This window comes from Athene cunicularia (genome assembly GCF_003259725.1).
Source record: "Athene cunicularia isolate RWA chromosome 12 unlocalized genomic scaffold, athCun1 chr12_part1, whole genome shotgun sequence".
NCBI classification, from domain to species: Eukaryota; Metazoa; Chordata; class Aves; order Strigiformes; family Strigidae; genus Athene; species Athene cunicularia.
The window spans coordinates 1,464,802-1,475,098 of NW_020799116.1; the positions used below are offsets into that span (position 1 = coordinate 1,464,802).

General features: G+C 60.5%; 1 protein-coding gene across 1 annotated transcript in view; it reads left to right on the top strand.

Annotated features, from left to right (window-relative positions):
* The window catches only part of PLXNA1 (plexin A1), a 100,915-nt gene that overhangs the window by 65,947 nt on the left and 24,671 nt on the right, over positions 1-10,297 (top strand). Inside the window, exons 11-20 of the mRNA XM_026857529.1 lie at positions 224-320; positions 602-792; positions 4,576-4,727; positions 5,057-5,177; positions 5,455-5,591; positions 6,119-6,286; positions 7,470-7,563; positions 7,999-8,238; positions 8,393-8,536; positions 9,180-9,414. Of these exons, the coding sequence (XP_026713330.1) occupies positions 224-320; positions 602-792; positions 4,576-4,727; positions 5,057-5,177; positions 5,455-5,591; positions 6,119-6,286; positions 7,470-7,563; positions 7,999-8,238; positions 8,393-8,536; positions 9,180-9,414 (1,579 nt within the window). The remainder of the gene's footprint in view (positions 1-223; positions 321-601; positions 793-4,575; positions 4,728-5,056; positions 5,178-5,454; positions 5,592-6,118; positions 6,287-7,469; positions 7,564-7,998; positions 8,239-8,392; positions 8,537-9,179; positions 9,415-10,297) is intronic.

A 10,297-nucleotide genomic window follows, 5' to 3' on the forward strand; every position in this document is an offset into this window, starting at 1 on the left:
TTTTTTTTTTTTTTTTTCTGGTCCAGTCTACTGGTTTGCGTGTGCTTTGTCCAGTGCTTTGAGCAGTGGCTGTTAGCCCTGTCTGTTCCTAGCCAGCGAGTCTGAACCGGCCCCCCATCCCTCCCCTCTGATGTCGTGGGGTCGTCCACCTCCCCCTGCCCCTCACCGGGGCGTTTCGCCTCGCCGATTAATGGGCTCTGCCTCCTTCTGTCCCCTCCCGCAGTATTTCTACGAAGGGAACGACATCAGCGACCTGCCAGTCAACTTGTCCGTGGTCTGGAACGGGAACTTCGTTATCGACAACCCCCAGAACATCCAGGGTGAGTAGGGATGGGCCCAGGGGGTGGGAAAGCAGCCGGGTGCCCCCCGCAGCCTCCAGCCCACCCCGCTGAGTGAAGGATGCTCCGGCTGCAGCCCTCAGGCGGGTTTCTAAGAGGCTTTTCTCCAAGAAGCTTTGGCAGAGAGCCCAGGGGTGCTGGTGCCTCCTGCTCGTGGGGGTTTGTCCCCCGGGGAGCTGGTGGCAGGCAACGGGAGGGGGCGAGAGCCGATGGCCTTGTCCCCAAACCATTGTGCCCCACTGACCCCCGCCCTCCCGTTCCAGCCCACCTGTACAAGTGCTCGGCGCTGCGGGAGAGCTGCGGGCTGTGCCTCAAGGCCGACCCGCGCTTCGAGTGCGGCTGGTGCGTGTCGGAGAAGCGCTGCTTGCTGCGGCAGCACTGCCTGGCCTACGAGAGCAGCTGGATGCACGCCAGCAGCGGCAACAGCCGCTGCACCGACCCCAAGATCACCAAGGTACGGGGCCGGGCTGGGCGGGGGCGCCGAGGTGGGGACGGGGCTCTCGGGTGACACCTCACAGCAGCCGCATCTGCTCGGCGTTTAGGACCGAGCATCTCTTGTCGCTACTTCCATTTCCAAGGCTGAAACACTCTCTCCACCACCCCCGTGCCCTGGGCTTTGGGGCCCGTCTCTGAGATTCCCACCACTCCTCCATGTGACCGGAGGATCCCGGGAAAGCCGTGACTCTGTGTTGCTCCTCCTCGTGTCACCATGCTCACCGGGGCTGGTAGTTCGTCATCATCATCATCATCATCATCCCCCTTCCCTGACAGCTTTTATGACCTTCGCTTAATAAGATTGTGTATATTAATGTTCACGCGCCTGTCAGGCCGGGCTCCAAGCGCACGGGGAGGGACAGGTGGGTATTTCTACTGGATACCTTCTGTTTACCCACAGCTGGCCGGGCCTCGCTGGTGCTAATTACGGGAGTCTTAGCGCAGGATCTGATCTGTTTGGGTCTCAGTGTCTTATCTGATGGAAGCTGGAAATGAGAGTTGTGTGTTTTCCCTGCACCACCTGCCTCTCACAGGGCACGGGCGCTGCAGTGTGCAGGGTGGCAGCCGTGTGGGGAGGGAGGGGGGGTGCCCCCGCACAGGGCACGTCCCTGCCTGTGGGAAATACTGCCTGCAGAGAGCGTCCTGGGGCTGGTGGGCTGCTGGCAGGAGAAGGGGTCTGCTCCTGGGGGAGTGGGGTCGAGCCCCAGCGCCTGCATCCCTACACGGAGGCCTGCTGTTGTGTGTGGGACTGCGGGGCTCCCCGTCCCTGGTGGCTCAGGCTGAGCTTCCCAAAGCTGGTCCCCTGGGGATGGTGGCAGTGCCTGGGCCGTGCCCAGGGTGGCCTCGCTGTCGGCTGGTCCCTGTCCTCTTGTGCTCACGTGGCCACGGCTACAGGCATCCACACACCTCGCTCACAGCAGCTTCCCAGCAGCTGATGGTGTCCAGCCTCAGTAGCAACTCTCCCGCCCTGAATCTGTAGGAAATTTTGCAGTAATTGCAGGTGCAGCAGAAACAGATCTGTTAGCAGGTGAGCTTGACCTTGGTGCTGCTCTGCGTTGGTGCCCTGGGAGGCGGCAGGGATGTGCCTGGCCGTTGGTGTGATGCTCCTCTAGCCGCCTGCCTGGTGCCTGCTTCTTCCCACAGCCCCTGTCCTGCACCCCGGGCTGTGGGCGGGCTTGGGAACCATCCAGAGAGCAGCCTGGTGCAGAGAGGGCACACGGGGTGGCGGGGGAAAGGTCTGGAATGGTGATTTCAGGAGGAGCTGGAGCCTCCTTCCTGCCCAGCCCACCGAGGTGCAGCTGCAGGGTGGTGGGGCTGGGCTGGGAGGTGACCCCCATTCTTTACCCGTGGAGAACTGCTCAGCCATCGCTTGGTGACGGGGACAAGCCCCCTCCAAACCTCTGCAGGGTCCTGCCCAGGGCTGGCTGTGACTCTCAGAGCGATATCCGCTCCCCTGGGATGGGGGAACCCCTCAGCCTCGGCACCTCCTGGCCCTGCTGCGGCTGCCGGAGCTGGGAACAAACCCACTGCTTGGGCCTTTCGCTTGTTGATGTAAAAGGATCCTGAGAAACCAATTAGCGGAAAAGCAGCGATGTTTGTCGGGGCCAGGGGTTTGGAGGTGGAGAGGGGAAGGGGGAGGCTCGAGTAGCCCCCGCTCTCCTCTCCAGCTCCCTCCTCCCACACACCTTGTTTAGCCGTGACCTCCCCGTGCTGGGCGGCCAGCGATGTCACTCCGTTCCTGGGCTCGTTTCTCCCCGAGCGCGTGGCCCTTGTCAGCTTTGCTGCAGAGGAGGAGGAATCGAACATGCCGGAGCAGCTTTTAACACTCATTTAGAAACACCAAACAAACAGCCGCCCATTGCCAGCCACGCTGGCGGAGCTTGATTTAGGGGGAAGACCCAACCTGATGCTGGCTGCAGCTGCCGTAGTGAGCTCTGATCTTGGACTTGGGCAGGGGCTGGGCTGGGTTTAGGCGAACGGCGGTTCCCCGCAGCCCCGCAGGGTTTTGTTGCCGTGTTAGTTGTGAGTTGGGGCTGCCTCGGCAGGTGCGGGTCCCAGCTCTGATGCTGTCCCTGGGCCCAGGCAGGCTGGGCTGCCCCTGTTTGAGCGTGCTGAAGGTGATTCCCCCCCCGGCAGATCTCCAGGACGGAGCTCACCCCAGACGCTCTGGCTGCAGCGGGACTGTGCAGAACCAGCCCCTGGCCCCGTGCAGTCCATCGGGGCTGGGGCTGTGGACAGTGCTTGATGCTGCGTTTCCCCCGACTCCGCTCATCCACCTTTCCTTGCTGCGGGGGTGATGTCCAGGAGTGAGCCTTGTGCAGGGAAAAGGAGGAAAAGGAGGAGGAGGAGGCTCCAGCTGGCTCGGGCCCCAGGTTTGCAGCCATCCATATTTGCCAGGAATGCAAAGAGCTTGGTCGTGGTGTGGGTATGGCCACAGCGAGAGCCTGCCCAGGGCTGGGCGCTGGCAGAGCCGCTCCAGTGCTAGAGGGGATCTCTGCCAGCAGGAGCACGAGCAGAGGGCATCACCTGGGAAAAACGGTCCCTTTTCCTGGATCAGGATGCACCTTCCTCCTGGACCGACCCAGTCTGCATTACTCTCTCCCTCACCTGCTGCCTGCAGCTGCCTCTTCCCCTGCTCTGTCTTGGCGTCACCAGGGACCCAGCTCTGTCCCCTGTCTCAGCCAGGACGCACATCTCTGCCATTCACAGAACCATCCGGGTTGGAAAAGCCCTTGCAGCTCCTCCAGCCCAACCATGAACCTCCCCCTGACCCTTCCCAACTCCCCCAGATCCCTCAGCGCTGGCTCAGCCCGACTCTTCAACCCCTCCAGGGATCCCGGGGACTCCCCCCTGCCCTGGGCAGCCCATTCCAACGCCCAACAGCCCCTTCTGCACAGAAATCCTTCCTCAGAGCCAGCCTGACCCTGCCCTGGGCAGCTTGAGGCCATTCCCTCGGGGCCTGGCGCTGGGGCCTTGGCTCCAGAGACTCATCCCCCCTCTCTGCCCCCTCCTGGCAGGGAGTTGCCGAGGGCCAGGAGGTCTCCCCTCAGCCTCCTCTTCTCCAGACTGAACCCCCCCAGTTCCCTCATTCATCCCAGTTAGTGCTGCAGATGAGCTCTGGGCCCTGGGGATGGTGTAAATCTACCTGTAATTGCCTGGTTGGAGGCAGTGGTGGGCCCACACCTCTGCTCATCCCTCATCCCACTGCCGTCTGTCAGGCCACACCTGTCTGCTTTATTGGGCATCATCCTGGTAAATGAGGCGTAGCGCCAGGGTGAGCTCCTCTCCCTTCCTAGTTGGGCTTGGCACAGGGTTTGCCAGCGGAGAGAAACTCTTTTCCCCACTGCCTGCCTCATGCAGGGACCCAGTGGAGATGCTTTCTTCTCTGAGATGTTGGATGTGGGGACCTCCCTCGACAGCCCGGCTGGAGCCCTGGCTGACACTGCCTTGTCTCCTTCCTACCCATGTCCTTGTCACCTGCTCCGTCTGCAGCAGGGTGTCCAAATCCCAACTCTCTGCTTGGACACATCCCCTGGCTTGTTCCTGGGGGGAATTTGTGGATGTGGCTGTCATTTGGGAGCTCTTTCCCACTCTCTGGGCTCCTTACAGACACGCTGACATTTATCATCACCCTTCTGCTCCTCGCTGCTCGCAGGGGGGTAACACACATCCCGCGGCTGCCCGGGCTGCAGCCTGTCCAAGTGAGGTGTCCCCACGGCTGATGGCCCCTGCTCTTTCCTAGCTGTCCCCTGAGACTGGCCCCAGGCAAGGAGGGACCCGTCTGACCATCACCGGCGAGAACCTGGGCCTGAAGTTTGAAGACGTTCGCTGGGGCGTCCGAGTCGGCAAAGTGATCTGCATCCCCATCGAGAGCGAGTACATCAGCGCCGAGCAGTAAGTGTCCGGCGAGGGGTGGCCGTGCTCCAGATCACCTCGATAGGTCGGGGACAAGGGGTGCCTGTGGCTGCAGAAGTCATGGGGCGACCTGGGTTGAACTGGGAGAGAAGTACCTGCTGGTTGTGGTTGCTCTGGGAGGAGTCTAAAGGCTTTCGGGCGCTCCCCCCCAGGCAAGGCCACTGCTTTGGTTTCTCACAAACCTGCTGACACCTGGGAACTTCACATGGTGTCAGATCTGTCCCTTCCTGAAGCTGATCCGTCCCCGCTGTGGCACAGGGAGCATCTCAGTGCTGGGACACTGAGGGCTCCTTCCCCGCATCCCTTAGGATCGTGTGTGAAATCGGCGATGCCAGCCCCAGCAAGGTCCACGAGGCGCGGGTGGAAGTGTGCATCCGCAACTGCTCGCCCAGCTACCGGGCCGTGTCCCCCAAGAGCTTCACCTTCGTGGTAAGCCCCGTGCCGGGGGCAGGTGATGGCGGGTGGGTTTGGGTGAGTTGGGAAATCAGCCATCATTTCCCCGGATGGCAGGTGTTGGGTCACGCCCTTCGGATTTCTGACACTGCTTCGCCTCTCCGCAGCCCCGCTGGCACTGCTGGCCCTCAGCACCGTGCCCTGCCACTGTCCTACACGTCCCTGTCCTTTGTGGCCACTCGGGGCTGCTTGGAGACTCGGGTTTCCATCCCCAGCCCATCTAACCCCAGGGGTGACTCTTTTCCTTGGACAGACACCCACTTTCTCCCGCGTGGTCCCAGCCCGGGGTCCCCTCTCCGGCGGCACCTGGATCGCCATCGAAGGCAGCCACCTCAACGCTGGCAGCAACGTCTCCGTGACCATCGGGGGACGGCCCTGCGCTTTTTCATGGTGAGGAGCACAGAGGGTGGTGGGGGACAGACAACGGGCTGCTCCGGAGGCAGCGGCACCCTCAGGTAGAGCAGCACCCCAGGAGGGACCCCAGGAGCCAAACCCCACGGGTGGCCGGAGACGTCTTCCTCCGAAACCGCTGCGTGTCAGAGGCTTCAGGAAGAGCAGATTTTTCTCTAAAAGCACAAAGCCCTGAGGCATGAAGTGGATAATTTTTAGATTAGGGATGATAATGGAGCGGCTCTTTAAATATTTTCCTGCGGTAATTACTGGTTATCAGCCCTAATCGCTGCTGTTTGCAGCAGCCGTGCGATGGGAACGCTCAGGAGCTGCTCAGCCTTTCCTGGCTGCCTTTTGTTTCATTTCTTGGTTTGTTGGCTGTTTTTTTTCTGTTTCTCCTCCTTTCTTTTTTTGGCTCCATCCCCCCGTCCCCTGGAAGCTTCAGAAGGGAGGGGGCTCCTGGGCAGCACCCCCACCCTCGCCTCCCCCCTGCCCAGGTACTGACAGTTTGTGCGTTTCTGCCCCAGGAGAAGCGCCCGCGAGATCCGGTGCAGGACCCCCCCTGGACACACCCCCGGCGGCTCCCCCATCCTCATCAACATCAACCGGGCAGAGCTGAGCAACCCGGAGGTGAAGTACAACTACACGGAGGACCCCACCATCCAGAAAATTGATCCTGAGTGGAGCATCAACAGGTGAGTCGTGGGACGCCCGCAGGGAGCTTGTGGGACGCGTCGGGGGCTGTTTGCTGCACGGATCCCCCCCTCCGGATGGGTACAGCTCCGTGCGGCTGCAATAGCCACCAGTGCGGCTGCGATAGCCACCAGTGTGGCTGCGATAGCCACCAGTAACTGCTGCAATAGCCACCAGTGCGGCTGCGATAGCCACCAGTGCGGCTGCGATAGCCACCAGTGCGACTCCGATAGCCACCAGTAACTGCTGCGATAGCCACCAGTAACTGCTGCGATAGCCACCAGTAACTGCTGCGATAGCCACCAGTGCGGCTGCGATAGCCACCAGTGCGGCTGCGATAGCCACCAGTAACTGCTGTGATAGCCACGAGTGTGGCTGCGATAGCCACCAGGCCGTGCTCCGGAGACGTGGCACGAGGAGCGTGAGCGATGGCTTGGCGCTGGGGCCCTGCTGAGTCCTGGCCTGCGGTGCTCAGCCTGGCAGGGGGCAAGAGCAGAGAGCGCTTTTGGATCTGCTTAATTTCAGCTTGACATTTGGCGGCGACAAATAAAATTAAAATATTTCCCGCCGGGGGATTTTTTTATTTTTTTTTTAAATGTTTACATATTTTTCTAAAAGGTTTGAATTGGCTGGAGAGAAGGCGAAGGAATCCATTAAGAGCTAGTGCCAAGGGAAACCTTCCCCAGGGTGCTGATGAGGAGCGAGCTCCCCGGGGGCACGGCCGAGCTCCCCGGGACCGCGGGGCTTTTAACACCAAACCGTGGAGAAAAACCGTCAGGGCTCAGCCTGCCCTCGGCCCGCGTGGTGGAGGGGGGGGGGGCACAGAGGACCTCCTCCTCTTCATCTTCCTCCTCCTCCTCCTCCTCGGGATGCTTTCCCATTGCGGGTCTCCTTTAGCTTGGGAACTGCCTTCAGGCCCCAAACGCGGACGCAGGGTGGGACGTCGGTGTTAATTATCAGATTTTCTATCTCTAGTTGATCAGCTGAGATGGTTTGGCTGGGGTGCACGCCAGATCCTGCCAGCCGTGGGGACGTCTGGGTGGGATAAGAGGTTCCCAGGGCGTTGTGGTTCACCCGTGCTGGGGCAGAGGGGTGTCCAGCTGGCGAGGGTGGGTGCTTCCCTCCCCGAAGTGGGGACCCAGTGCTGCGCTGCCTTTCCTAACCCCTCGCCTGCATTGTCTGTAGCGGTGGGACGCTGCTGACCGTCACCGGCACCAACCTGGCCACCATCAAAGAGCCCAGGATCCGCGCCAAGTACTGCAGCTCTGAGAGGGAGAATGTAAGTGGGGCTGGCTGGGGCGGGGGGCAGAGCAGCAGGAGGAGGGGTGCCGTAGCTGTGCAACGCAGGGCAGAATGCGCATTCCTTGCCCATCGGGGTGTGGAGAGGCTGAGGGCTGGGGGCTGCCACCGCACTGATCTCCCTGCAGAGCCTCCGGCCAGGTGGTGCCTGGAGAGGGCTGAGATCCGAGCGTGCAGAACTGAGGGGGGGTTTGTGGGACGGCTGCAGGGTAGTGACAGACAGAGCCCATCCCCAGCCAGCTCCGACCTGCTCCCCCCTCCACATCCATCGCAGACAGGAGTCTCTCTCTGCCCCGGGGCGGGATATAACAGCACAGGGCAGAAGATCCCAAGTCTAAACCCCATGTCCTTGTGAGATCTGGTCCTGAGCTCCCTTTTGGGAGCTGGGTCTGACCTCTGTCCTCGCCTCCCGCAGAACTGCACCGTCTACAACGACACCACCATGGTGTGCTACGCGCCCTCCATCGACAACCCCGTGCGGAGCCCTCCGGAAGTCGGCGACCGCCCCGATGAGATCGGCTTTGTCATGGATAACGTCCAGGCCCTGCTGATCATCAACACCACCAACTTCATCTACTACCCAGACCCTGTCTTTGAGCCCCTCAGCCCCACGGGGATGCTGGAGCTGAAGCCCAGCTCCCCCCTCATTCTCAAGGTAAGGCAGCGTGCGCCCAGGGGCAGAGGGGTAGGGATGTGTCCCTCTGCGGAGGTGGAGAAGTCCTGCATTGTGAGAGCATGAATTTGCTTGATGTTGGGTTATTTTAAGCATTCCCCATTGCAGTAGAACTGACAATCTCGTTCCCTCAAAGGGCAGGAACCTGCTTCCTCCGGCTGCTGGTAACTCCCGCCTGAACTACACGGTGCTGATCGGAGACACTCCCTGCACCCTGACCGTCTCCGAGACCCAGCTCCTCTGCGAGTCCCCCAACCTCACCGGCCAGCACAAAGTCACCGTAAGTGCTGACATGGTGCCTTTGCTTCTCATGTCCCACGTGCCACAGAGGTTCAGTCTTTAACCCGGCGCTGGTTCCCCGACGAGGACCAGATAGCTGGTGCGCACACAGGAACATCTTCCTGCTCCCTGGACATCGCTCTCCCTAATTATGTCTTTGGTAGGACCAAATACTTTGTCCCCTCCCCGGCCTGCTCAGTTCCTGTGCCCTGGCTGGTCCTGCCAACAGCCTCCCTTCGCTGCTGGGCGCCAAGGCAAGGGGGGGTTCCCACCCCGTCCCCCCGCTGCTGGCTCACGCCGTGAGGAGGACTCCTTTGTTTGGGGGGTTGTAGCGCAGCAGCGCTCACGCTCCAGGACCCCGCCAGGTTGAAAAGGACCCAGCATGGTCCCCCCCCAGGCTCCCCACCCGTGGGGGAACTCTCTTCACATCCCATCTGTTACTGTAATGTTGTCTGAACGAGACATCAAACTCTCTCATCAGAAGCGCTGTGCTCAGCTCCGGCCGTTCCTGTGGTGCTCTTCATCCTTCCTGCCCCGGGCTGGGAGTCATCCCCCGTTCCCCGCGCAGTGGGGAGGGCTGCCCTGGGCTCATCCTCATCCCCCTGACACCAGGTCCATTTTTTTTTTCCCCCACAATGGTGCAGATCAAGGCTGGAGGGTTCGAGTTCTCCCCGGGGACGCTGCAGATCTACTCGGACAGCCTGCTCACCCTGCCCGCCATCATCGGCATCGGCGGCGGGGGAGGGCTGCTCCTCCTCATCATCATCATCGTCCTCATCGCCTACAAGCGCAAGTCCCGGGATGCCGACCGGACCCTGAAACGCCTCCAGCTGCAGATGGACAACCTGGAGTCCCGGGTGGCCCTGGAGTGCAAAGAAGGTGAGGGATCCCCGTGCTGTTACCGTAGGGGTCTTGGAGGGTCTTGTACCATCCCAGAATCCCAGAATCATCCAGGTTGGAACAGGCCGTGAAGATCACCCAGTCCAACCATTAACTGTCCCGAGGCTCAGTGTGCTCCCACCCTTCCCCTGCTGCCTTCCAGAGGGGGAATGGGAACAGGCAAAGCTGCTTTGTCAGAGGAAGCAAACTCATTTTGGGTGGGATTTGGGGATTTTTCCAGTTAAGAAATTCCCCTCCGTTTCTTCGAACAGGAGAAAAGAGAGCAAGAAGGGTAGTGAGAGCTGCCTGTGAGCGGGCAGTCGGTCTTTCATTATGTGACAGACGGATGCTGTGAAATTGGACAGAATTCCTTGTATGATCCTGCTGATAAAACCTAATTGCCCATTATCCCCCTGTGCTGGCTCCTGAGGCCCCGACCCTGCCAGCCACAGCCACAACCAGCCCGGGCGCTGTGGATGGAGCAGGCACCAAACCCAAGATCATAAAAAAGGGAAAGAAAGAAAAAAAGAAAGAAAGAAAACAAGAAAGAAAGAAAACCCCTTTGCTCCCCAAATTCCCCATCCCTGCACACGCCTGCGGATGGCACTGGTGACAGGGAGAGGGGAGGGAGCTGGTGGAGGGGATGGTGTCTTGTCTTCCACAGCTGGCAGATAAAAGGATCTGCTTTTAATTAAAAGGCACAATCTCTTCCCTGCCTTTTCTCTTTTCTAGTCCCACTAGTTACAGATAAGATAGCACGCCTTTCAAGCTGACGGTTTGTTTTTTCTCATCAGGCTGACGAGCCTGCAGTCCTCTGCTTGGCTTTCAGCTCCCTTTAAAGTGCTGTTAATTTGATTTTTCTGAGGGTTTTCTCCCCGCCCCC